The sequence below is a fragment of the Aureobasidium pullulans genome (genome assembly GCF_000721785.1).
Source record: "Aureobasidium pullulans EXF-150 unplaced genomic scaffold scaffold_3, whole genome shotgun sequence".
NCBI classification, from domain to species: domain Eukaryota; kingdom Fungi; phylum Ascomycota; class Dothideomycetes; order Dothideales; family Saccotheciaceae; genus Aureobasidium; species Aureobasidium pullulans.
This window is the reverse complement of record NW_021941023.1, coordinates 348,062-373,315: the sequence shown is the minus strand read 5'-3', so window position 1 is coordinate 373,315 and position 25,254 is coordinate 348,062. Positions and strand designations below refer to the sequence as shown.

Here is a 25,254-nt window from a genome sequence, read left to right as displayed (position 1 = left end):
TGAGGTTCTGGCCGACGATGGAACGTATGGAGAGATTTGAGAGACTCGAGTTCAAGATTACAGTGCAATTTGCCGGCCGCGAGCAAGAGTCATGCACGAAGCGAGGATCTCTTTTTCGGCGAAGAAGCACGGATGGTGGCTGTTTGTTCTAGTGGTAAGTATTTCACCGGTCCTGGGCGACCGTTTTTGCTTTGGCTGGCGCTTTTGCCAAAGTCCCACGCGGGAATTGTGGGAAAAGAAAGAGCAAGTCCTAGCAAGTCAACGCAAGAAAGCAGGCAGAAGAGTCCAAGAGTCAAGCGTCTGATAGTGCAAACAGTGGCATTGATGTTTTGGTTCATGTAAAGTGTCGCAGAAGAGGATGAAGCATTGCAAGAGGCCTTGCGATCGATTGTCGGTGCGTGTGTGGGATATGTTTAGCTACGCAGGCTTCGAAAGACAATCGCAACCTCGGTCGAACGTCTGCCAACTTGGAGGCTTGATAGACGAGCAAGTGTGACAATTGACTTTACACACATCGAGGACGGACGTATCTTGAGCGTTTCATGCTGTGAGTGGCTTCACCTTTGTCTACTCTTCTTCTAGAAGATTGGGCTCTTCGGTAGACCCAGGTTGGACTTTAGGGCCTCAGCCTTAAGTTAGGAAGGTGTTAGCGTGTGGAGGTCGAAAGCCTGTGCGCTTCCTATTAAATTGCACTGCTGGGGTGGTCTGAGTGTCTGGCAAATTCGACGCTTGAGTCGAGGCAGAATGGCTGGTAGAGACATGCGAGGGAAAGCGAGAGGTTCAAGACAGGGACGTCGAGTCACATATAGTGTGTGACAGAGCAGCAAGACATGAGGAAGGGCGAGTGTAGCAGACAGATGCGGGCTCGCAGGCTGGAGATTAATTGTTCGAGAGATTGGTGTAGAGATCAGCGGCCGGTGCGCGAGTCAACTCGACCTGGGTTTCGCCCTAAACCACTTCCGCGGCCAAGTCGGCAGGCAGCCCCTTTTGATTGAAGGAGGCCGGCGAGCTTCAAGGGCTGCGCTGCTGAGGCCTCTGACTTGATTCGTTTCGGCATCTTTACAGAGCAAACAACGTCCCTCTTGTCGTGTCCGGGCCCGTCGCACAGCAGACAGCTTCTTCCGCCGCTCCTTGCCTCTTGTCTCTGTACCTGCACGCCAGCCGCTGAAAAATTGCACCCCAAGACGTTTCTACGTTTCTACGTTTCTACGTTTCTGCGTTTTCTGCACATTATTCGACGTCGGTCCCTGCTGTACTCGGCTCTCCCGCTCAGCACCGTTGCAGCCTTTTCCACTTTCGCCGTCAATTAGCCTGACAACGAGCAAAGACAATCTATCGAATCCGACATCTGACCCATCCTCCCCGTCTGCACTTTTACGCAGCGGATTCTGAATCTGTCCTCGACTCTGATTCTTCGCTTTGCTCCTCTCCATCTCGACTTTCGAAACTTTGCACGGCTTCGCGCAGCTTCACTCTCCTTGTCAGACTCGCCCCGCTGTCGCACCTCAAGGTCGGTACCCACTCAGAGCATCCCTTCCCTTGCTGCACGACCGTCTCTATTTTCGTCACCATCGTCTGTCGATTCGCTTCTCTGCATCGAGCAATCGCTCTTGTACCCTGCAGGCGTCGCGTTGGTCTCCAGCCCAGCCACAGATTGCCAAAGCTTCACCACGACGAACGACGAGGGCCGTTCTTCATTCGCTGCAAGCGCCGTCGCTCGCTCTGGCTTTCACTCTTCTCTTGTTATTCTTCGCGTCTTCTTCCCCATCTCCACTTCATCCACCGCATCAAAGACATCACCAGCCTCACGTACCACTGACGACCTGCCCGGTGCGACGCATGCTGACACGCCTCCAGTCTCTCTTGTAATCGCATCTACGCGTTTCCCTCATTACATCTCGGCAATCGCCACCTTTTGCATACCGTTACCGACCGAACTACACAACTACCGCCAAAATGGGTTGTGGTATGAGCACTGAAGATAAGGAGGGCAAGCAGAGGAACGAGGAGATTGAGAATCAATTGAAGAAGGACCGCATGATGCAGAGAAATGAGATCAAGATGCTGTTGCTTGGTGAGTCGCTGCCACCGCTGAGCGCTATACAGGACCCTTGCTGACAACACACGCAGGTGCCGGTGAATCCGGAAAGTCCACCATCCTGAAACAGATGAAGCTTATCCACGAGGGTGGTTACTCCCGCGATGAGAGAGAGTCCTTCAAGGAAATCATCTTCAGCAACACTGTGCAATCTATGCGCGTCATCCTCGAGGCCATGGAGTCGCTGGAGCTCCCCCTCGACGACCAGAGAGCCGAATACCACGTCCAGACCATCTTCATGCAACCCGCACAGATCGAAGGCGACAACCTCCCCCCGGAGGTCGGCAACGCCATCTCAGTCCTGTGGAAGGACCCCGGTGTCCAGGCCTGCTTCCAGCGCTCAAGAGAATACCAGCTTAACGACTCGGCCAAATAGTACGTCGTCACACCTGTTCATGCATCTCAATGCCATTTGCTAACCACCGCGACAGCTACTTTGACTCGATAGACCGCATTGCTCAGCCCGACTACATTCCCAACGACCAGGATGTCCTCCGTTCTCGTGTCAAGACCACCGGTATTACCGAGACCACCTTCATCATTGGCGACCTCACCTACCGCATGTTCGACGTCGGTGGTCAGCGTTCCGAGCGTAAGAAGTGGATCCATTGCTTCGAGAACGTCACCACCATCCTCTTCCTTGTCGCCATCTCAGAATACGATCAGCTGCTCTTCGAAGATGAGACCGTCAACCGTATGCAAGAAGCCTTGACCTTGTTCGACAGCATTTGCAACTCAAGGTGGTTCGTCAAGACATCAATCATTCTGTTCCTCAACAAGATCGATAGATTTAAGGAGAAGCTGCCCGTCAGCCCCATGAAGAACTACTTCCCTGACTACGAGGGAGGTGCAGACTACGCCGCTGCTTGCGACTACATCCTGAACCGCTTCGTCAGCTTGAACCAACATGAGACCAAGCAAATCTACACTCACTTCACATGCGCTACCGACACCATGCAAATTAGATTCGTCATGGCTGCTGTCAACGGTATGATCCTGGCAAACCCCTTACATCTATCAACCTTTCGCTAACTTTTTACCAGATATCATTATCCAAGAGAACCTCAGATTGGCCGGTCTCATCTAAGCGGATCGAACTACCGACAAACCAAAAGATGCATTTATCCTCGTTCATTCCCCCTCTGGCCAGAGTTTAAGAATCAACAGTCTTAACTCATGTCTCGGATCTCTTTTCGGTATCCAGCCAATCGCATTTCGCATCTGAGAAATCCAAAACGTCAACTGTCTTAATTTGCTAGCCGTGTTGTTTTGACGGCTGCCGGCATCTACACACCACACACAAAAAACAAAAAAGTCGGTTCGCAGTCTCTGGATCGATCTAATCTCGAAAGGCGACAATTGATGGGTTGTTTTATAGCTGGGAGAAAAACAGTGGGCGGCCTGCTTCTGGTTGTTTTCCTTTTTGCGCGTATATGTTTCTCTCTTCCTTTTCTTGGGGGAAACAGACTTCTTTTTTCTTCTTTCCAAATCTTCTGGGCAAAGCGGCGTCCTAGATACAACTTGCGGGAGCAAAGGAAGACGGAGGGTCTTGGGATGTCTACTTTTCTTCTTCTCCTGGTTTCCACACTCTCGACATCTTCCCAGGCCTCCTTTCCTTTCGATTCTCTGCTCTTTTTTTCTCCTTTCTCTCTTCATTGCATGATTCCCTTGTGTTCGCCCTCCTGTCTACTCATAGTATATATAATTGAACCTCTTCCTTTTTCAACTTCTACACTCCCAAGAACAAATTCACGTGACATTAGGGGAGACGAAGGGACTGCGATGTACCTGGTACCTTGACTCGAGCATCCGCAGACAGCGCTTGCCCTGTCGACGTCAAAGTACAGCAAACCAGCCTCAAGATTTTCTCAAACTCTGAGAAGGATGATCATCCAAGTCACGTCGAGATGAAAACGACTGCTCTTGAGAGCGGTAAACGAAGCCAACATGAAGGCATCAGCTGCAATCCGCTTTGAATTCCAATCTCGCCGATGCCGATGCAAAACGCTGTCAGAAGTCTCGAGTCGAAGTGGCAAGAACTGCTTTTACAGCGTTTTCACCTGGCCTACCTTTTTTTCCGAGCCTTCTGTTCATCACCCAATTCTTTCCACAACGATCACGATGATCACCTTGCTGAAAAGAAAACCCGGTGTGGTGCTTTGCATAAAAAAAACATTCTTGCATACATACCATACCGTATATGCAGGTACCTATCCGATTTATCGCAGATTTTATCGAACTTGCATTACCAGATTCATCAGATCTACCTGCATGACTACCTACTTGATGGACCGCGTTCCGATGGAATTACCGGGCACGCATGCCGTTTGCGTATGGAGAACATCGGGGGGAAGCTGACCGTGCTGTTGACAAAAGATTGTGCCCATGGTGGTATCCACAGGTGGGCAATGAGGTGAACGTTTTTGCTGCTCTCGGTGACGTAGGTGATGTTGGGGTCTTTTCGGGGCACGACGGGGTGCCCCGGATCGATGATGGATCAGCAGGGGAAAGGTATCTATCTTCTTGTGCCTTTTTTGCTTGAGGCTCTGGGATTTGAAGATGGAAAGGTTGCTCTGCTAGATTGGCATTTACAGAAGATGGAAGAGACATGCAGATTGTGAAATGGTAGGTATGGGTTGATGAAACGGACGCGTTCTCCAACCTCTCTCCACTCTCAAGAAAGCGGTGGAGAAACCCATGGGATCTCGATCTTGGAGACTGTTTTTTTCGCCCACACTCCATCTTTGCAGCTGCCATCAACCGATCTTTAGACTTTGGGCCTCGGAAAAAAGACCTTGGAGCCACGTTTTGATCTGGGTCTTTGATGCAAATCCGGCCCTTTGAGCCTCTTGCTCTTCTCATTTCTCCGCTGTGCAGTGGTGCAGCACAAGCAAGCGAAAAGAGGCTCAACGCATCTTTCTGCTGTTTTGCTAATGCTTCCAGATGGACCTTGTTTCCACATGCATTGGTTGCCACCGACGTCTTTTTTCTTTGACCGCTGCGGGAATGGCTTTTTGGTTATCTGTGGTGGATATGTTTGATGTGGCCAATCAGTGGTCTTGTTGTTAGCATAGCATTCGCTTGCCCGTTTGTGGTAGCCCTTTTTTGAGCCGCATCTTCAACTACTTTTTGCGTAGCTGAACGCCCTACCTCTCAACCGCTTGCCGCTGCGCAGCCAGTTCTCAACCCGCAACCCGCCTCTTGCGTTGCTCTGCCCCGTGGGTGAGGGATGGTTCGGAGGAAGTCTAGTCTCGATCCGGGAGGAGGCGTCCTATTTGCTCCTTGACTTTTGTGGCTCGCTGGTGTTGCCGATTGGGGAGATCGAGGAATTTCTATAAGAGTAGTGATCTTCCCTTCTTCCCACCAAGGTCTTTGTTGACGTTTGTTTCCCCCTCCGCCAGGTCCCATTTTTCTGATATCGTTGGTTCCACTTAATTTTCCTGCTGGCAATCAATACATCAATCATATACCAGGCTTCTCTCTTGCTCTACTCTACTCTTTTTCTCTTCCGACTTTAGTACACGATGGATTCTTCTGCTTCTCTCAAGGTTCCTCAAGCCACTATGCCCGAAGTCAGCACTGCTCCGCTTAACACTAAGCGCAAGATTGTCTGTTTCTCTGGTAGGTTGTTCTTCTATACTGCTGAGAGAAGGTCTCGCTGACTCTGTGACCTTCTAGACTTTGATGGAACTATCTTCATGCAAGACACTGGCCACATCCTGTTCAACGCTTTTGGCTGCGGTACTGAACAAAGAGAAATCCTCGATCAACAAATCAAGTCCGGAGAGCGTTCCTTCCGCGATGTATCAGAAGAGATGTGGGGATCCCTCAACGTCCCCTTCGATGACGGATTCCAAGCCATGAAAGACGGCCTCGACATCGACCCCGAGTTCAAGAACTTCCACCAGTTCTGCCTGAACAACAAGATCCCCTTCAACGTCATCTCCGCCGGCTTGAAGCCCGTCCTCCGCAGCGTCCTGGACCACTTTTTGGGAGAAGAGGCAGCTGCCAACATCGACATCGTTGCCAACGAGGCTGATATCTCGGAAGACGGATCTTCGTGGAAGGTCAAGTGGCGTCATGACAACGAGTTGGGTCACGACAAGGAGTTGTCGATCAACGAGTACAAGGAGACTGCTCAATTGGAGAGCGAAGATGGCACTATCCCCATGATTATTTTCATTGGCGATGGTGTATCTGATCTTCCTGCTGCCCGTCACTCGGATGTTCTGTTCGCTCGCCGTGGTCTCCGTCTGGAGGAGTACTGCATCGAGAACCAGATCGCCTACATCCCCTTTGACACTTTTGCCGATATCCAAAAGGAAGTCATCAAGATTGCCAAGATCGACGATGAGAAGACTAAAGGAAAAGGACTTGGTTATAACTTTAACCCAAGAGCGAATCTTTGGAGAAGAGCATCATCGAAGCGAGCTATTGCTACTTTTGCTCAGTTCACACCGAGAAACGAGGACAAGATGTTCGTTTGGCCCGAGACCTTCACCGAGGTCAAGGCTGCTCAGGCCTAAGAGAACCCGATCCTTGTTATCACGACTGCTATCTGTCTTTGTTTACCGCTCGCATCGAATCTGCATAATCATGGATGAAGGGTGTGGTCATTGAGTACCACCAGGGACGGCGTTTTTTCTTTCTTTGTTCACGAACATCATTTTTCGGGATACCATAGCTATCTATACTATACACAGAACATACTATCCAGGGCCACAACAATGTTGGCTTTGTTTCAAAATTTATTGAGACCTTATCTTTGATGTGGTTGCCTTTCTTCCTCACCCTCTCCATTTGCTACTTCCACCTTTTTCACCCTGTATAATCACAACCAAGACTTACAGTGACAGTATCGCCGGAAACTACACGTAAATTATTGCCTGCATTGGACTCAAGGTGTCTGAAGCATTACAGAGAATAGAAGGAAATTCGAACGTTCGAAAAGCGACATTTTGGTGAGGCAAGCAGGGTCATACCACAAACATGGTTCAAATGAACAACTATACGTTCCATCTACCAGAGCTATGTCCACTGAGAACACGTCGAGTGCTATAATGGTTTTCTCTGCGAATGGTGGTGTCAGAGTTGGAAGAATGTATTGTGTATTGCGGTTGAACAATTCATGCTCTGTTGATTTAATGCTAATGGTGCAGATAACATAGTTTCGCCTTTCTACAATACCCAAGCTTGACATGAATTGTTTAGCATACTCTCACTAAAGAAGACTCTTGCTTAGATAGACTCGTGCATTTCTATAGATAATTCTACACATGAGAAGGCGAAATTAATGTTGTCTTGCCCTTGTCGCACGGAAAGCGGCATGTTAATGTAAATTTATGCGGCTCTTATTCAAAGTTGTGCAACAAGCTGACGTAGAGTTTCAGGACAAGCCTCGGGCGGAGAGGGCGGAAAGAGACAGACTTCAGGGCCAGGCCACGACAGCACGAGGGAGGGGCAGTGGTTTCTTCGCGTGGCTGAGCCCTCGATTGTAGATATCAATAGCAACACACAGTGTAACAAAGGAGCTCGAAGGAGTTGAAAGGATTGAGCACATCCAAAGCAGCTCTGCCTTCTTCTGCAAAGCTGACACCAACAAGGGGCAGTCGAAACAACAAGCTTGATGTTGATTTAATCTCGCAACAGGGCCGTGTTCTTTCCCCCGCATCTCTCTCGCATCCAACGCTCGTATTTATAGAGAGAAGGTTAACGGGCATTTCATCATCCTCTCTCCGGAACTGTGAAGGTTGCTGACAGCTGCAACTTCCCCCTGCTTGCTTGCAAACCGATTATTGCCACGTGCAGGCACTGCGCTGGCCGCATCATCACCCAACATTACTCTACACAATGCCTCGACCTCGATTATCGCCGCATCTGTCGCTGCACCGCTTCAAGAGCACTAGCTCGGTCAAGTCGGCAGCTGATAGCCAGTCCAACAGCAGAGCCGTGAGCCCAAAGAGGAAGGAAGAGCAAGGGGATCACAAAGGCTTCAATCTGGTCTTGAGAGTCCAAGTGCTCGAGGTATGTCTGGCCACATCGTCGTCTCGACGCAGCCGAGCTAATCCGCCGTACTCAGGGCCGCAATCTCGCTCCCAAAGACAAGAATGGCACAAGCGACCCCGTAAGCAGCCATCACATCCCGTCCTCGACACATCACCTACTGACTGCCTCTGCAGTACCTAGTTATTACCCTGGGCGACGCTCGCGAGGCCACATCAGTCATCGACAAGACACTGAATCCGAAATGGAACCAGACCTTCGACCTACCCATCTCTGGCATCTCGAGTCTGTTACTCGAGGGTGTATGCTGGGACAAGGACCGCTTTAGTAAAGACTACATGGGCGAGTTTGATGTTGCTCTCGAGGATATCTTTACGAATGGCCAGACCGCTCAGGAGGCAAGCATTAGACCACCCATTCATACGCCACACAATTACAGACTAACACAATACACAGCCCAAATGGTACAAGCTCGAATCTAGAAAGTCGGGTCGCAAGAAGAGCAATGCCTCTGGTGAGGTCCTCTTGAAGTTCTCCGTCTTCGATCCCATCAACCCCAGCGCCACCGCTCAGCAAACACTTCAGAAATTCTATGGCGTCGTTGCTCTCGAGGACCCGGCTGAAGGAGACGAAGACCTGGACGAGCTTGCAAGAGCAGGAGACTCGGTCGATGAAGACGAGGATGGTGACGAGGATGATTCTGGCAGCCCTGAACAGACAGAGAAGAGAAAGAAGAGACACAGACTTGCCCGCCTGAAGCGCAAGACCAAGTTGAAGGCTTACGAGTTCAACGGTATGAGTGCCGTTGCTGGCGTTCTCTTTGTTGAGATTCAAAAGGTTACAGACTTGCCTCCTGAACGCAACATGACGCGTACCTCGTTTGACATGGATCCTTTCGTTGTCAGTTCGCTAGGCAAGAAGACATACAGAACCCGTGTCGTCCGACACAACCTCAACCCTGTCTTTGAAGAGAAGCTCGTCTTCCAAGTCTTGCGACACGAAGTCAACTACTCACTCAACCTCACCGTCATTGACAGAGACAAGCTCTCCGGCAACGACTTCGTTGGTGCCGCCACCTTTTCTCTGGAGAGAGCGAGAGCTGTGCAACCAGAAGCCGACCCTGAGACTGGTCTTTACAGATGTACCGACCCTCCGGAGGCTGGAGTCGCACCTAACAGCGAGTATAGGCGTTCGCGTTTCCGCTTGGCTTCGTCACGCTCGCAATCAAGCCAGACACTTAGCAGGTCGTCTCGCAACGCCTCGGCCAAGGACCTCAACAGGCTTTCCAGAACCTCCTCTAACACAAGCATGAACAACAGACCTCAACTAAGGAAGGAAGATTCAGGTGACTCCCTCAACGCCATCGACTCGAGAGAAAGTCTGCCGTCGCCAATGACTAGCAGCCCTTACCTGAACGACGCTTCTGGCATTCCTCAGGTAAACGTGGACAATGAGACTGCCGAGGATCCAGATCTCAAGTACTACGCAATTCCCTTACAGTTGAAGAACAAGGACAGATGGGAAGATAAACACAATCCGATCGTTCACATCAGAGTCAAATACTTGCCTTACCAGGCTCTTCGCCAGCAGTTTTGGCGAGCCATGCTGAGGCATTACGACGCCGATGACACCGGCAACCTCGACAAGGTAGAGATCACTACCATGCTTGACACACTTGGATCCACTTTGCATGAGGACACCATAAACTCCTGGTTCAAGCGCTTTGCCGCTGAAAACGATGGAGAAGAGGTCTTGACTATGGACCAGGCAGTAATTTGTCTGGAAGATCAGCTCATGAAATATCAAAAGAAGGCTTCTCTCTCGGATACCATCCAAGGAAAGCTACATATATCATCAGCATCAGCAACGAATACCTCGAAGCTGACTTCGGCTGATGGGTCTGAATCATCCGACAATCTTGTACAGTCTGAAGACAGCTCAAGCAGCCAAGGGACACCTCTCAACAATCACTCTCAGACCTCGGTGATTCCGGCGCTCGAGGTCCAGGACCTGTCCGCTGATGGAGAGGAAGGAGGTGCTCTGCCTGACGACGACCTTGCGGATGAAGATAGAGGCGAAGAGCATGTGGTCGAAATCAAGGAGTGTCCTATCTGCCATCAGCCTCGTCTGGACAAGAAGAACACCGAAGCCGACATCATTACTCACGTTGCTACTTGTGCTTCACAAGATTGGCGTGCTGTCAATAATATTGTCATGGGCGGCTTCGTGACGAGCAGCCAGGCACAGAGAAAGTGGTACAGCAAGGTCATCACCAAGATTGGTTACGGTGGTTACAAGATTGGAGCCAACAGTGCCAACATTCTTGTTCAGGACCGTATCACTGGACAAATCAACGAGGAAAGGATGAGTGTGTACGTGAGATTGGGCATCAGACTGCTTTACAAAGGTCTGAAGAGTAGAGATATGGAGAAGAAGAGAATCCGCAAGCTTCTCCGATCTCTGTCCTTCAAGCAGGGCCGCAAGTACGACGATCCTGCTTCAGCATCGCAAATCCCTGGCTTCATCAACTTCCATCAGCTGGACATGTCCGAGGTTCTCTTGCAAACGTCAGACTTCAAGAGCTTCAACGAGTTCTTCTATCGCAAGCTGAAGCCTGACGCTAGACCCTGCTCGGCAGCAGACAGGCCGGAAATTGTGGTATCACCAGCGGACTGCCGATCGGTCGTCTTCAACCAAATTACAGAAGCCCAACGCATCTGGGTCAAGGGACGAGAATTCTCTGTGGAGCGACTCTTAGGCAACGCTTATCCTGAAGATGCCAAAAGATATGTCGGTGGTGCGATGGGTATTTTCCGTCTGGCACCTCAGGACTACCACCGTTTCCACATTCCTGTGGATGGTACAATGCTTGAGCCTAAGCTCATCGACGGCGAGTACTACACTGTCAACCCCATGGCTATCCGCAGTGCGCTTGACGTGTATGGCGAGAACGTCAGAGTAGTAGTACCTATCGACAGTCCCAAGCACGGACGTGTTATGGTCATTTGTGTTGGAGCCATGATGGTTGGCAGCACGGTCATCACACGAAAGACAGGCGAACAGGTCAAACGCGCGGAGGAATTGGGATACTTCAAGTTTGGTGGCAGTACATTGTTGCTGCTGTTCGAACCTGGTAAGATGATGTTTGATGATGACTTGGTCGACAACTCCAACGGAGCATTGGAAACTTTGGTAAGTGGACACGACAAAAATATGAATATCAAGAGCAGTCTACTAATGCATAGTATAGGTTCGTGTTGGTATGTCAATTGGACACAGTCCAGATGAGGCACCGCATATGCCAGACATGCGCAAGGAGAACCCCAGCATGGCTGAGAAGCAAGACGCCAAACGCAGGATCGAAGGCAGTTTTGCACCCAGTACGAGGGCTATGCCTTCTGCTGCCAACATGCAGTAGAAGGTTGAAGGGAGAAAGTAAAAGAGCATTGTTCGTGTTGTAGATAGTAAAGTGCTTGCATGCATACCTTGCGGGCAGAAAGGTAGCCGATACCTAGATCAATAACTGACAACATTTTGAACATCATTGATTGATCCACTGACAAGGCTGCACGTGATGCAAGTATACAAAATAGTCAAAGCTCTTCGAGAGGGTGAGGCTTGTCTTGGCGTGTCGGGGCAGTTTGGCATGTTTACATTTGGCGGGTCGCTGGGGCTTTCTCGATCAATACAAGCAACGCAAGAACGTCAGCGACCGGCAACCACGACCAACCATTTACAGCAACGCGTATACTTAATCCGATCGCTGCTTCCTCCGACGAATATCCATTTCCCGCGATCATAGAACGACAGGCGATGCGCTTTCGCGCCACTTGACGACGACGCAACGAAACGACCTTCAACTTCAATGACGGCCGCCATTGTCACGCGCACCCCTCTACACACCCTTAGCATGACCGGCGCACAAACGAACGGAATCAAGAGAAAAAGTCTTCGCCATCTCAATAATGATCCAGACGAAGATGCGCCGCCCTCCAAGAAACCGAAAGCTCCGTCTACCACCACATCCTCGAGAAACGCGTCGCAGAACACGGTGAAGAAGGCCAAGAAGGGTGAGTCTGGACCAGATCCAAGATCAGACGCGCAAATGCTGATGCGCTCGCGACCAGCCTACGATGAAAAGGATGATGATTTCACTTTCACGCGTGCTCGCACTAGAAAGGCCAAAGCAAAGACACCTGATGTAGCACCGGAACCGGAATTCACAGCTGCAGCTGCAGCGCCTGCTGAGGAGGCACAACCTGCGCAAAAACAACCACCACCAGTCGACGACAATGCGCCCATAGAAGCTACACAACCGCCCAGGAAGAAGCCCAGAAAGACGCTGCCCACGACCCCTGAGCCTGCCACGCGACGACGTTCCAAGCGCTTATCTGGCAACAGCCCTGTCCACGACCAAGCACCTGCGACTTCGAAGCCAGCTTCCGAATCGCAATCGCAGCAAACGAACCCCGCGACACCGCCTCCAGCGCCTGAAATCGAAGAAAATGTCGCGCCTGCAGCAGATCGCAGTCCGGCTGTGGATCAGGGCGAATTGACGATACACAAAAAACGCGGCCCTGCGAAAATCCCGCTACCATTTGGAGAAACGCCTGTGCTGCGTCGCAACAAGGAGATGCGTAAACTGAGTGCTGAGAAGTCGAGGAGAAGTTCGTCAGGGATGAGAGGACGGAGAGCTTCGTCTTTGATTGAAGCAGGCAGCTCACGCGGTATGTGGATATCTCCTTTTTCTATTTCCAAGCACATTCCCCAATCTTGTGCTTCTTGTTTTCTCTGCGTCTTTCTGTGTTGGGTTGATTTCAATCCCCTGACATTGTGTTTTGCGCGCGCATTGCAGTAGGCTATATCGACTTCAACATCGAAGAAGCTTCAGAGACTGAGAAATCCGACTCCAACCATGCGGATGTTGACTTGCGGCGAGACCAAAATGGCGAACACGAGATGCACGACAAAAATCACAAATTTAAGATCGAGGAAGCTGACTGGGACCTTTCTGTGGATACAGCCGTACCACATAACCAGGTCGAAACAAATGAGTTCTACAAACACATCTCTCAGACTTTGGTCGAGCCGAAACGCATGCGGCAACTGCTCATGTGGTGTGGCCATCGAGCTTTACCGGAGAAGAGTGGTGGTGGTCAAATGGATGCGGCTGAGACGGCAGCAATGCACGCAGGTATGTCGGAATTGCAATGTCTCAAAGCGAGCATACACTGATTCGTGATTTTAGCGAGAGTTATCCAAGAGGAACTGCTCAACGAGTTCAGCGCACGGAATAATTTGAGTTATTGGTATGATCGAGAGGACACAACGCCAACTGTACTGGTAAAAAAGCCGAATCCGAGGAACATCCAAAACGCCGAGAAGTTGCAGCAGTTGGAGGCAGAGCTTGCGCGGTATGTCATGCTCGAGATTATGTCTTCCGCGATCTGAAACTGACAAACATATAGGTTACAAGAAGAAAAACGAGCATGGGACGACCTCTTAACCTCAACATCACCACCAAAGGACTCGACAACGCCAGCAGAAACCGAAGCTTCGTCATCACAAATGCAACTCGATATATCACCGACAGCCATCGATCCCTCGCTATTAGACCCCTCACAAGCCGACCTACTTCAAACACTTCTCTCAGGCATCTCCCTAAACTCTTCCGAACCATCCACAACCCCCGCTCCAACATCAACACTAGAATCTACGAAACAGCGCATCGGAACGATAGCATCTACGCTAGAATTCAAGATCGACAAGCTAGCAGATGGAGCGCATAAACTCGAACAATATAGAGCAGGTGCACAGAGACTGGCCGATCATGTGCTTTCTGTTGGAGCGGAGAAATTGGAAGAGAGGGATAAGAGTGTCAGAGAGAAGAGTAGTGCAGCTATAGGGGGCCAAGTTGATCCGCTCGAGAGATTGAGAGGATTGAGCAGGGTATTGAACAAGCGTGGATAAGATTCAGTTGGTTTATGGACCTTTTTTTATGAGTGTGTGCAGCAAAGCAAGCAAGTGTGGGAGTTTTACGATTGATATCGGACATTGATCGTTTGGGCATTTTGAAACGAGAATTTTTTTCACTTCTTTTGCCTTCTTTTGTTTTTCTTGACAGTGCAAAGGTGGTATGTAGCTTATTGATTTCTACTGCTTCGAGAGCAAGAGGGTTCTGCAAAACCTTTTAAGCGTTCAGATCTCATCCTGCTCGTGTGATTTTTGAATCATTTGATAAGATGCATAATGCTGTCGCCCAGGGGGGCTTCAAACCAGCAGATTCGAAGAGATCTCGCGCGGAGCACCTGGAAACGATTGTGTATTCGAACCGCAGCGGTCAAATTGCACGATGTTTTTTGCATCGGGTTACATTATTCACGGAGAGCAGATATTTGAGTTTTTCTCTCTTTGAACCTGACCGCGTTTTCGAAAATAATTGTGCATTGTGACAGGTGCATGAGTGATGCCTCCAGTGCCAGTGCAACAAGAAGGCGCGGCTCACGAAGTCTGACCTCCCCGTGTGCTAAACTCTGTCACGTCTGGCCATCTCACGGCCACGCCTAGGGCCGTTCGGACTGTATAAATGCACAATGTTTTTAGACATCGGTCCGGCCGTCCGTAGAGAGACCCTGGCTGTCACACTCTCAGTGGAGGGCTGCACTGATCTTAAAAACATTGTGCATTTCTACAGCATGCGCGTGACAAAGTTCTGCACACGGGGAGGGATCGCGTCAAACATATGGGGCCTCACAGCACCATCGATTTGCCTCTCCATCAGACGCTTTTCGCGACTTCCGTTCGGCGGTTGTTACGAATGTGATTGATCACATCGCTTCGTGATTATACGCATTCATGTTTGTGTCACAATGGAGCATACAGCGACTGTGCCGCATAAATGCAGCCTGAGCTCCACTCCAAATCTCAATGCGCTGTGTATTTAGACAGCCCATAGCCTCGTTCACGTCTCACGGCATCTCAAACTCGACAGCACGGAAATCGAATATGATTAGGCGGAAGCCAGTCTTCGCCTCAGCCTTGGGCAAAAATTTCGTTCGCTGTTTGTCCGATAGGAGAATCAAGCAAATACAGCGCGATCATCGGAAGCGCTCTCGTGACCCTAGTTCCGTCTTCGAGGGAGCACTGACTGGGGAATTGAGAGTTGACTCGCGTATGAGCGCGCAGGTCTTCCTATCGGCAACCTTGTCACGGAGAGATAACCCCATCAGCGTTGTGGAAGAACTTGTGGCCAGTCAACATGGCCTGGAAAATCTCCATCTTGCATTCAACCAAGATACTGGAGCCGATTACATCGACAAGACGCTTCAACCAGTCCTCTCCTGGCTTCAATATCCAGCGCTCAAATCTGCGTCCAATGGTCTTTATCTCTCTCGAATCATACAGGCTCTTGTGGAACCGCCGACTTCTAAGTTCTGGAACGCACTTTATGAAAACGTCAAGTATGAGACTGTCAGCGAACAGTCTATGCAATGCTTCGCCTGGTTACTGTTGAGACTACTCACTCAAAGCCCCAAGGTCCGCCCTTCGGATATGATGATTGCCAAGGATACTCTGTTGCGACGTGTTCTGGCGGATTCTTCAGATCCCACAACTTGCGACCTTGGCCAAAGGATTCGGCGCGTATGTGATGAACGTGAATCGGAAAAGGCTCCGAGAAGCTTTCAGGCCCAGCATGACAACGACTTCTATGATTTCAGAGAAATCAGCACTATTCCGACCATACAGGAATTGTTGACCGACGATATGTCACGCCTCTTGCGCTCTGTTGAGTTCTATGACGAAACAAGCGTCCCCAAACGTCGGCGCAAGTACTTTGAGAGCCAATACAGATTGTATCGACAGGACTTCCTGGAAGAGGTCAAGGAGGCATATCACAAGGCTCCTTCTGCCGAAGAGAATCAACCCGATGCATCTACTATGACGTACAAAGTTGAATTGGCTGGTTTGTCTTGTGAGGACGCCTCAAAAAAACACGGTCAGCATCCGTGGGCACTCAAACTCAAGTGTCTGGGTGGCTTGACCGAGCTGCAAGATCTCAACCACGAGGAGCGCCAGAAATACATCGCAGAAGAGACTGACTTTATTCTCGATCAATCCCTCGCGGTCCTCCATGCGGACGGCAAACCAATAGCCATTGTGAAGGTTGTACGCGAGGCAGCATTACTTGCCAACTCGATTATCTGTATTCAAATCCCGAATCGAAAGTCCACCCAGGAAGAGCTATTCAGCATGTTCAACGCATCGACTCTGGAGATCGTATTGCTAGGCGTCGCCGGATTTGCTCACGAGCCAGTCCTTAATCGACTGCAAAAGCCAACTGAGCTACCTTTCGAAGAAGAACTGCTACACAAGGGTGTCCACAATAGACCTAGAGATTCCGCAACCTTGGAGAACCAAGGCATAGAGAAAATCGTGCAGAAACTTGGATCAAAGTCAGACTTCGACTTGCAAGAAGCGTTGGGCCTGAGAGAGGCTGTCACTTTGGACCCTTCCCAAACTGCATCTTTGATTGCTGGTTTGAAGCAACGAGTGGGTCTTGTGCAAGGACCACCTGGAACTGGTAAGTGTGACGCATTATTCTTCTCCTATGAAAATCAAGACGGGCAGACAGCTGTACATCGAATTCACTACGATGCTGAGATTTCGATCGACCAAGCGTTCGACAGAGTAACCATCAAAAGGCACAATGTTTTTTGGAATCGGAGCGATTGACCATTGAGAGAGGCTCTATTGCGCGCTCTCACAGGACATGCATCCAATTCTAGAAACGATTGTGCCTTTGCATGGTTGTACACGAGTCCTTGTACTGGAGAGGGAGTTGTGTCCATGTGGCTGCTCAGATCACTTGCATTATGGATTTGTGCTGACTGTCTCCAGGTAAATCTTTCATTGGTGCTCTAGCAGCAAAAGCTGTGCACTACCATACCGATGAGAAGATCTTAGTTATCTGTCACACCAACCAGGCCTTGGATCAATTCATCCAGGATATAATCAAAATCGGAGTCGACAGGTCGGAAATCGTAAGGCTTGGATCGCAAGAGAGAACAGATCCTGCCAATCACTCTATGCTGCTATCAAAACTACAGAGTGCTGGGAACCGTCATCACAACTCCGATACGATGAAATTCGTACGACGTTCAGAGACTGATGCTTCAACCGAAGCGGAAGACCTCAAAGATCTTTATCTCGGCCTAACACAACTCGGCCAGATGCGCGATCATCTGAATGGTATGGCCATGCAAGGTGATGGAAAATACAGCCTGGCTTTTGATATCAGTCTCGAAACTGATGGTATCACGCGTGTTAATGATCGACACTACTTGATTCGACGCTGGGTTGAAGGAAACGATCCTGGCCTATTCCCAGAGAAAAAGAAATATTCGGCAGTTTGGGACCTTCCGTCGTCTCGCAGAAAAGAGCTTGTCGACGAATGGAAGTCAAAATCAAAGATAAGCAATGAAAAGCTTTCTGCTTTCTTGGAAAAGGCAAAGCGACACGATGAGCTTTTGACTCAGGCTCGCTCTGCGAAAGGACAGCTTGATGAACAGATCATCCGGAGTAAGAGAATCATCGCCTGCACGACCTCTGGAGCAGCTAAATATGGGCAAGTGCAATCAGAAGCACCGGGCGTCATCATCGTCGAAGAAGCCGGACAGGTACTGGAAAGCCACATTGTGACAGCATTGAACCCACTCGCGAAACAACTCATCATGATTGGCGACCACAAACAACTACGGCCATTCATCAACTATAAATTGAGTGTTGAGAAGGGCGATGGCTACGACCTCAATCGTTCCATGTTCGAGCGTCTCATCTTACAAGGGTATACACATCAGGTTCTTGCTCAGCAACATCGCATGCGCCCTGAGATCTCAAATCTTGTCAGACATCTCACATACCCTACCCTCATTGACGCGCCCAAGACTCAAGGCCGACCCGATCTTCTTGGCCACTCCAGTAACGTGATCTTTGTCGATCACGAGCACCGCGAAGACCGAGTCGATCTTGACAAGAGAAAGGTCAATGAGAGGGCATCAAAGAGGAATACCTTTGAAGCTCAGATGGCGCTCAAGACTGTCAAATACTTGCTGCAGCAAAACTACGACTCCAGCAGTATCGTTGTGCTTACACCATATCTCGGTCAACTAAAAAGACTACAAGAGGTGTTTGAAGAGGAAGTCGAAGCTGTGTTGAGCAATTCTGATGTGACGAACCTGGAGAAGAATGGTTTGATTAAGCACAAGTCGGAAGTAAATCCCTTCGAGAGATGGAAGAGTTTGAACAATGCTCGTACTACAGCGGCCCATGGTGACAAATCTTCATCGGCAAAGATTCATTCGACAACTTCTGAACAGCTTGGTGCCGATACTATCGATGGCCTCAATCACAGCAAACTGCCTGTAGTAGAATCAGAGGCCATAAAAAGAGGAGCACCTAAGGCCAAACAAAGGCGCAGAAAGAGGCCGAAGATCCAGATATCCACAATTGGTAAGTGATGTCCTTATACGTGAAGAAGTCTCGCCCGACCCGAGTTCCCTCTGTATGAGGGTTCCATAACGCCTATATAGAAAGGCGAGATGATTTTTGATAACCAGAGCCATGTCCAATGAGAGCGGTTTTCTAACCTGCTCTTCCTCGGACGTGTACCTGATCTTCGAAAATATTGTGCCTTTGGATGTATATCCAGAAGGGGCACATCGGCATCATGAGAGCTCGGATCCTTCACGATATCTGAGCCCTTACATTTTCCTTTCTAAGTTGACTGACTAACCGCATCTTAGACAACTATCAAGGTCAGGAAAGCGACATAGTTGTCGCCTCCCTCACGAGAAGCAATCCGGAAGGCGAAATTGGATTTCTGTCCGGCCCAGAACGCCTCAATGTTCTTCTATCGCGAGCACGCGACGCCTTGATCATGATCGGCGACTCGTCTACCTTCAAAAATGCGCGTCAAGGCAAAGAATTCTGGACCCAACTTTTCCAGCTTCTCGAGGACGGCAAGCACATGTACCAAGGTCTTCCCGTCAAGTGTCAGAACCACCCGCAAAATACGTCGATACTGCAAACGCCTGAGGACTTTGATGAGAAATGTCCAGAGGGTGGATGCTTGGAGCCTTGTGATCAACTTTTGGGGTGCGGGATTCATCAGTGTGCTTCCATGTGTCATCATGTGCATGATCACTCGGGGATAGTGTGTCATGTCGTTATGGAGAAGGTATGCGATAGAGGCAAGCATCTACAGAGATATGAGTGCCATGAGAGTCATGAGAAATCTGGCCTCTCATGTGGATTATGTGAGGAGGAGGATGAGGCAGAGGAAGTTACGAAGGAAGATGAGGCAGAGGAAGTCGCAAAGGAGGATAGGAGGAACGCGGAATTTCATGAGCTAATGAGGGATCAAGGTGCTCGTCATTGAACCTATGAGGGATTCTCTTCACAGCTCGTCACACACAGCCATCGAGTGGCACAGCGCCTTTGCTAGCTGAAGTCATAACCAACAAGAGTGCATGAACTGCTCAGACCTCCCTGGATGACTCCAGTTACACAGAAAATCTTGCGCATCTCAACAGCTGTATTTGATTCATGAAGTTGAGATCAAAGTATCCTCCAATTCCTGCAGAACAGATCTCATGAGTCGAAGCGGGAAGGTGCAGCTTTCTCATGCACACTACCGTGGAGCTGGGAAGTTGCCATCCACGTCCGTTTGCTCAATTTCCTGCCTTTGTCGGTCAACACATCCTACCATCACTCTTCTTTTCTAGGACAATTCTTCCCCTGCAACTGCTTTTTGTTGCTTTTTGACATCCTCCTCTCCACAATCAATTCGATCCCTTTGTCAGACACATCATGGCTCCTTGTTCCAATGGCGCTTGCAGGAACAACGGCACTCGTGCTTGTTCGCGCTGCAAGAACACTTCCTACTGCGGCACGGCTTGTCAGAAGGTTGCTTGGTTGAAACATAAGGATGTCTGCGTCAAGCCAGGCGTGAGCACTGCGTCGAAAGTTGTTGAGTATGTGCGTTCGGGCACTTTCAACTTCATGGGTCTTCCTCGCGAACTACGTGATAAGGTATGTGAGTGGGAGTGGATTTTCTCTGATATCGTGTACTGACTCTGAGCCAGATTTACAAGGAGCTGGCTGTTTTCCACTTCTCTTCCGAGGATCGATACAAGCATGCCAGATTTTCCATTCCCCAAGGCACGCCTCATATCGACATTGTAGAGAGAGACGCCGCATATGAGATCGAGAGAAGTGTTATGATCAGTCCCGGTACTCTTCTTGGGACCTCTCTGATCGGCAGGAAGATCCCTTGTCCTCGTGCCAAGATCGTTGGCCTCCTTCTCGCCAACAAACAAATCAGCCACGAGTTGCTTGAGATAGCTGTCTCGCAAAATGTCTTTCTTGTTCCTGTAAACGAGACCATCGAACTCAATTCACCCGGCAACATTTTCCGTCGCAAATTCAATCCCTCGCTCGTCTCTAAGATTGAAAGACTTCACATCAACGTCTGCACTGAGATTGATCCCTTCGACGACTCATACCATGTTGGTGTCAGCAAAGTCCAAAAGAGCATGGATCATGTCGTCAGAACTCTCAACGAAGCCGGTAAAACGCTCAAGAGTCTCACCGTACGCTACATGTCGTGCTACCCCGGTGAGGTAGAAGAAATGCGCCATGATGCCGATGCTCTTGTCAAGAACCCAGGAGCTCGCTGTATTCAAGTCATGCGTGTCTGTGACGGCCGTCTGGATGCGCTCAATCTCACCAATATGCAAGCTTTCTACCTCCACGGCGCCAACATTGCTTCCGCCCTCGAGGCGCTCACCACCCCTGTCAAACAGTTCTCCGCCTACGGCGACATCTCCGGCCTCGATCTCAAACGTATGTATCATCACTTCAACTTGCCCTTTGAGATTGAGAAACCTCGCTATCATCTCGATCGTTGGGGTCAAAAGTCGAGCGGATTTGCAGGTTTTACTTTCCCTCCTGATATGGAACGCGAACATTGTAGATCTTCCAAGGCCAGGCGTGCTAGGCTTGAGATTATTCGAGGTTTTTCGACTCCTTCATCGGAGAGTATGTGGCAGTTGAAGAGAAGGTTGGGGTTGTCTCGTATCTGAGATGGATTCAATGCGGAGCAATGTTGACCCTCATTGAGAAACGACCGAGTGGTTAGCAAACACCTAGCAACTTTCACATGGGAATTGGGATCATAGAAAACACAAAAACACTATTCAAGTCCGCATGCCTCTCCGTCTTTGACACCGATCCTTCTCAAGGATAAAGCTGTGCTGATGCACAAAGTTTTCTGAAACAGCTTCATTGTCTAGAGAGTTTTCCCATGCTTGCTCTGAAAGTAGGACACGTTGAAATACACGTTGTTGATCGAGTGAAACTGCAGCCGTGGAGTGGAAAAAGTTTCGCAAGGTTCGCGACAAGGCATGTGATACTGTGGAGCTAAGTCTGAGAGCTGTTTATTGATTCTGGGCTGCATAGATCTATGAAGAAATCATTGTCAGCCGCTTCTCGCCTTCGGAGCAAGCCCACTTCGATCACCTGGTCTCCTTGAAAAGCCAGCCCGACATCCGCAACAGAAGGAGAGATGCTATGGACCTCCTCGAGCGCCGCCACATGGTCGCTCCTGCTGTCTCCGTCTACAAGATTCGTGGTACTCCTATCTTTGGCTTCAAGCCCCTGGTCAACGCTCGCGGCCTGTCACTCGCAAACAGACAGATAGCCAGGGAGCTCAAGGAGGTTTACTGGTCCAAGAACACCTTTCTCATTCCCGTCGACGAAGCGAACCCCTTTGATGCACCCGACCAAAACTTCCGTGGTTATGTCGAACATCTCGCCAAAGCCAAGAGGATCTATCTCGAGATACAGACTCAGAAGCATCATCCCGGCGAGAAGGGCTTCCAGGCATGCGTCACTACAATCCAGCGTCAGATGAACGGCATTGTTACGGCTCTCAATCAAGTCGGTGACGCTCTCGAGTCTCTTGATGTTCGCTATACATACCTCCTGTTTCCCAGGCGAAATCGAGGACCTCCGCATCGATGCAGATGGTCTCGCTGCCCACAAGAACGCTCGTGTGATCTGGGTCATGGACCCTCGCACAGACAAGATGCGCACACTCAAGCACCACGAGATCAAGCAAATCTACCTCCACAGCATCATTATTGCCACCGCTCTCAACGCTCTCACGGTTCCCGTCAACGACTTCCGCGTCTTTGGTGACTTTGCCGGTCCCGACATCAACCGCATGCACCTCAATTTCGGCCTCGAAGTTCCCAAGGTGGCTCAGAGATTGGATAGATGTGGTCAGCGCATCAGCAAAGACGCCGAGATGTCTAGGGAGATGGCTAGAAAGAGTCCCGGACTGGGTTCGACATTGGAAGATCTGGCGAAGTCGCAAGAGCAGATTTTCAGTACGAGAGCACTTGCTATCCGTCATGCCATCATGTTCAGTCCTATGCCTCTGACTTTGCCTGGTGGTGAAGAGGAACTTCAGCGTCGTATGGCTCTTGCTAGAATGGTCTGATCATTCTGTTGTATCAGTCTGCTCGTGCTGAAGGTCGGATTCGAAGAAGAGTTTAGTCATGGAAGAATTAAAAACACTATTCAAGCTGTGCATGTGACATCTCCATAACGCATCCGAAAGGGTACAATTTTCTTTTCCTATCACAGTCATAGCCTTCGGACGCGAATTATGAACATCAACTCTCTATGATCATGTGTTACCAAGATCTCGCAGGAGCAATCATACATCCACGAGCGCTTCGTACTTTCTTGTGACCTGTATTTCGTGAGTAGTGAGCCTCCTATCGGTCGTTCTGGTAGATCGCGACAGTTCCTGAGATTTGAGCGTTTTAAATCATCCCCTTAAATAAGTGTGCTTGCGGGGGCACTTGGTAAGTTCGCGGTTAAGAGAGGCTCGACTGGACTATGTTCCTTCCTCGTCGGGACGTCTGCACGCGAACAGACATCTGCAGTTGCCAATTCAATAAGGAAGGAACCTCCCACTTATCTCGACGCCGAAGTCCCTTCGCTTTTCATCCTGTGTGTCTCTCCTTCATCCATCACAACCACATCCTGCATCACGTCAACACCTCAAGATGTCGCCCCAACGCTGTGGAAACGGTAAATGCCGGGAGCCTGGTGTACTGAGATGCTCAAAATGCAAGTGAAAGTCTTACTGCACCAAGACATGCCAGAAAGCACACTGGAAGAAGCACAAGATGTCCTGCCATGGGCCAGGGGACTTCCCGCCCTTCATGCCTGGTGTCTTCAACTTCTTCGGCCTTCCAAGAGAGATCCGCAACAAGGTAGGCTTTGCATCAGATCCAGAGTTACAACTGTGACATGGCTGAGGTCCAATCCAGATATATGAAGAGCTCGTCGTCGCTCTTCGTTCTCCTGGAGATTGTACCGAGTACGAAAAGCTTGCTGCCTCACGTCATGAACCGGATTCCGAGCGTAAACGCTTCAAGCGCATGGACGAGCTCGACGTACGTCTCATGGTCAAACCTGGCCACAGCGAACAAGACGGCACCACTGGTTTCCAGCCCCTCCTTGACGTCCATGGAATGTCCCTCGCCAACAAACAGGTCAACCGGGAGCTCATGACTACTCTTTTCTCCAAGAACCGCTTCTTCCTCTCTGTCGACGACAAACACCCCTACTGGGTCCCTGGTCAGTTTCTCCGGGCAATCATGGCTCCAAACCACCTCGCTCAGATCAAACATCTCTACATCGACGTTGACACCAAACTTCAACCTTACGAAGCCGACTATCGCAAGGGCGTTATTGTCGTGAACTACAGTATGCATCACATCGTCAAGACTCTGAACTCTGTTGGAAAGGGTCTCAAGTCTCTGACTGTCAACCACATCTCTTGCTATCGCGGAGAGATTGAAGAGCTTCGTCGCGACGCCGACATCTTGGCCACTCGCAAGCATGTCCGCAACATTCAAGTCATGCGTCCCGATCATGATATCCAGGAGCTAGACAGCAAAGGCATCAAGGAATTCTTTCTCCACAGCAACAACATCGCCAATGCCATTGGCCAGCTCACCATCCCTGTCAAGAAATTCCGCATGTTTGGCGACGTGTCCGGAAATGACATTCAGCGCTTGTACCACAAGTTCGGCGTCATTGACGACCATGTGGACGAGCACGAAGACAACCGCGACGAGAATGGTCAGAAGCGCGATTGGATACAACTGGTAATGGAGGACATGGCTGCTGCTCTTCCGGGCCTACAGGATGCAACCGCTCAAGCCCATCTTTACGCCATACGTCCAGTCATGACTGTCGCAGTCGGCCGCGTTGATGGAGGTGCCATGCTTTTGGGTTCACCTGACGGTGCCCCTCCAATCAACATGCCTAATGGCTGTTTCGGTGGTGCTGTTCCTCTTATCTACCCCCCTCGTTGATTTGAAGAAGGCACTCCCTTCTGTCGTTATCTGGGATTCAAACTCGGATGAGCTTATGAGTCAGGTAACGCTATTCTGTTGAGATGAGATTGGAGCTTTTCATTTTCTGTTGTTCCAGTTTGGAAGAACAGCACAGGTTCAAGGAGTGCAGAGGGTCTTGTCCGTAATCGAAGATGAGCAAATTGCTAGTTGCTTTTCTGGTAGTCACTATTTATGCAATACGTTCATAAGACATACATAATTCTGCAGTGAAGCTTGGTCACAACTCCGCGTCAACCAACCTCACCGCGACTACCACTACAGCCAAGATACACTTGCACTCCAAGACCTTTTGTGCAACGCATCCTGAATCGCTCTTGTACCAATGCCGTGCTCGTGTGGCTGTTTTGTAAAATCTTCCAGGCCCTGGAGGGCGGTCGGTTTGATTCCCTGACCTTTGTTCGTGAGCAAAGCAAAGGATCGGCGAACCCTCGAAATCACGACATCGCAAGCCTCGAAGATGCAAGAGCTGCAACCCACGTTTTCAGCCCTTTGAACGACCATTCATTGGTCAATCTGGACTACACTCCAGATACGTGCTTGCAGATATCTATTCCCACGCGGCGGAAATGATGGAGAATGTGGCTTGGAAGACGTCAGAAAATACACTTCGATGCAATCGTGCTATGGGTGGGAGGTCGCGACTCGACATGTTGT

The 25,254-nt window shown here is 49.8% G+C and overlaps 8 protein-coding genes across 8 annotated transcripts; 7 read left to right on the top strand and 1 right to left on the bottom strand.

Moving 5' to 3' along the window:
* Positions 1 to 1,956: 1,956 nt before the first annotated feature.
* On the top strand, positions 1,957 to 3,185 carry M438DRAFT_332008 (G-protein alpha subunit; the record flags this gene model as incomplete). Its single annotated transcript, XM_029903450.1, has 4 exons — positions 1,957 to 2,074; positions 2,131 to 2,473; positions 2,530 to 3,086; positions 3,142 to 3,185. The coding sequence occupies 4 exons, from the start codon at positions 1,957 to 1,959 to the stop codon at positions 3,183 to 3,185; spliced, it is 1,062 nt and encodes a 353-aa protein (XP_029763687.1).
* On the bottom strand, positions 3,180 to 3,830 carry M438DRAFT_126124 (uncharacterized protein). The gene has a single exon (XM_029898785.1). It carries the CDS (start codon positions 3,752 to 3,754, stop codon positions 3,230 to 3,232), a length of 525 nt encoding a protein of 174 aa, XP_029763686.1. The 5' UTR covers positions 3,755 to 3,830; the 3' UTR covers positions 3,180 to 3,229.
* A 1,831-nt stretch (positions 3,831 to 5,661) lies between these two features.
* On the top strand, positions 5,662 to 6,624 carry M438DRAFT_266189 (uncharacterized protein; the record flags this gene model as incomplete). Its single annotated transcript, XM_029900085.1, has 2 exons — positions 5,662 to 5,719; positions 5,777 to 6,624. The coding sequence occupies 2 exons, from the start codon at positions 5,662 to 5,664 to the stop codon at positions 6,622 to 6,624; spliced, it is 906 nt and encodes a 301-aa protein (XP_029763685.1).
* A 922-nt stretch (positions 6,625 to 7,546) lies between these two features.
* On the top strand, positions 7,547 to 11,644 carry M438DRAFT_362380 (uncharacterized protein). The gene is made up of 5 exons (XM_029907580.1): positions 7,547 to 8,122; positions 8,178 to 8,222; positions 8,278 to 8,499; positions 8,558 to 11,293; positions 11,352 to 11,644. Exons 1-5 carry the CDS (start codon positions 7,949 to 7,951, stop codon positions 11,517 to 11,519), a joined length of 3,345 nt encoding a protein of 1,114 aa, XP_029763684.1. The 5' UTR covers positions 7,547 to 7,948; the 3' UTR covers positions 11,520 to 11,644.
* Positions 11,645 to 11,800: 156 nt separating this feature from the next.
* Positions 11,801 to 14,195, top strand: M438DRAFT_342666 (uncharacterized protein). The gene is made up of 5 exons (XM_029904815.1): positions 11,801 to 12,171; positions 12,229 to 12,828; positions 13,125 to 13,295; positions 13,350 to 13,515; positions 13,570 to 14,195. Exons 1-5 carry the CDS (start codon positions 11,967 to 11,969, stop codon positions 14,069 to 14,071), a joined length of 1,644 nt encoding a protein of 547 aa, XP_029763683.1. The 5' UTR covers positions 11,801 to 11,966; the 3' UTR covers positions 14,072 to 14,195.
* A 1,079-nt stretch (positions 14,196 to 15,274) lies between these two features.
* M438DRAFT_332004 (P-loop containing nucleoside triphosphate hydrolase protein) lies at positions 15,275 to 19,538 on the top strand (the record flags this gene model as incomplete). Its single annotated transcript, XM_029903449.1, has 3 exons — positions 15,275 to 16,682; positions 17,000 to 18,610; positions 18,904 to 19,538. 3 exons carry the CDS (start codon positions 15,275 to 15,277, stop codon positions 19,536 to 19,538), a joined length of 3,654 nt encoding a protein of 1,217 aa, XP_029763682.1.
* A 216-nt stretch (positions 19,539 to 19,754) lies between these two features.
* Positions 19,755 to 21,366, top strand: M438DRAFT_126064 (uncharacterized protein). The gene is made up of 2 exons (XM_029898784.1): positions 19,755 to 20,191; positions 20,245 to 21,366. The coding sequence occupies exons 1-2, from the start codon at positions 19,970 to 19,972 to the stop codon at positions 21,241 to 21,243; spliced, it is 1,221 nt and encodes a 406-aa protein (XP_029763681.1). The 5' UTR covers positions 19,755 to 19,969; the 3' UTR covers positions 21,244 to 21,366.
* A 1,995-nt stretch (positions 21,367 to 23,361) lies between these two features.
* M438DRAFT_402897 (uncharacterized protein) lies at positions 23,362 to 24,639 on the top strand (the record flags this gene model as incomplete). The annotated part of the gene is made up of 2 exons (XM_029909627.1): positions 23,362 to 23,448; positions 23,506 to 24,639. The coding sequence occupies 2 exons, from the start codon at positions 23,362 to 23,364 to the stop codon at positions 24,556 to 24,558; spliced, it is 1,140 nt and encodes a 379-aa protein (XP_029763680.1). The 3' UTR covers positions 24,559 to 24,639.
* Positions 24,640 to 25,254: the final 615 nt, after the last annotated feature.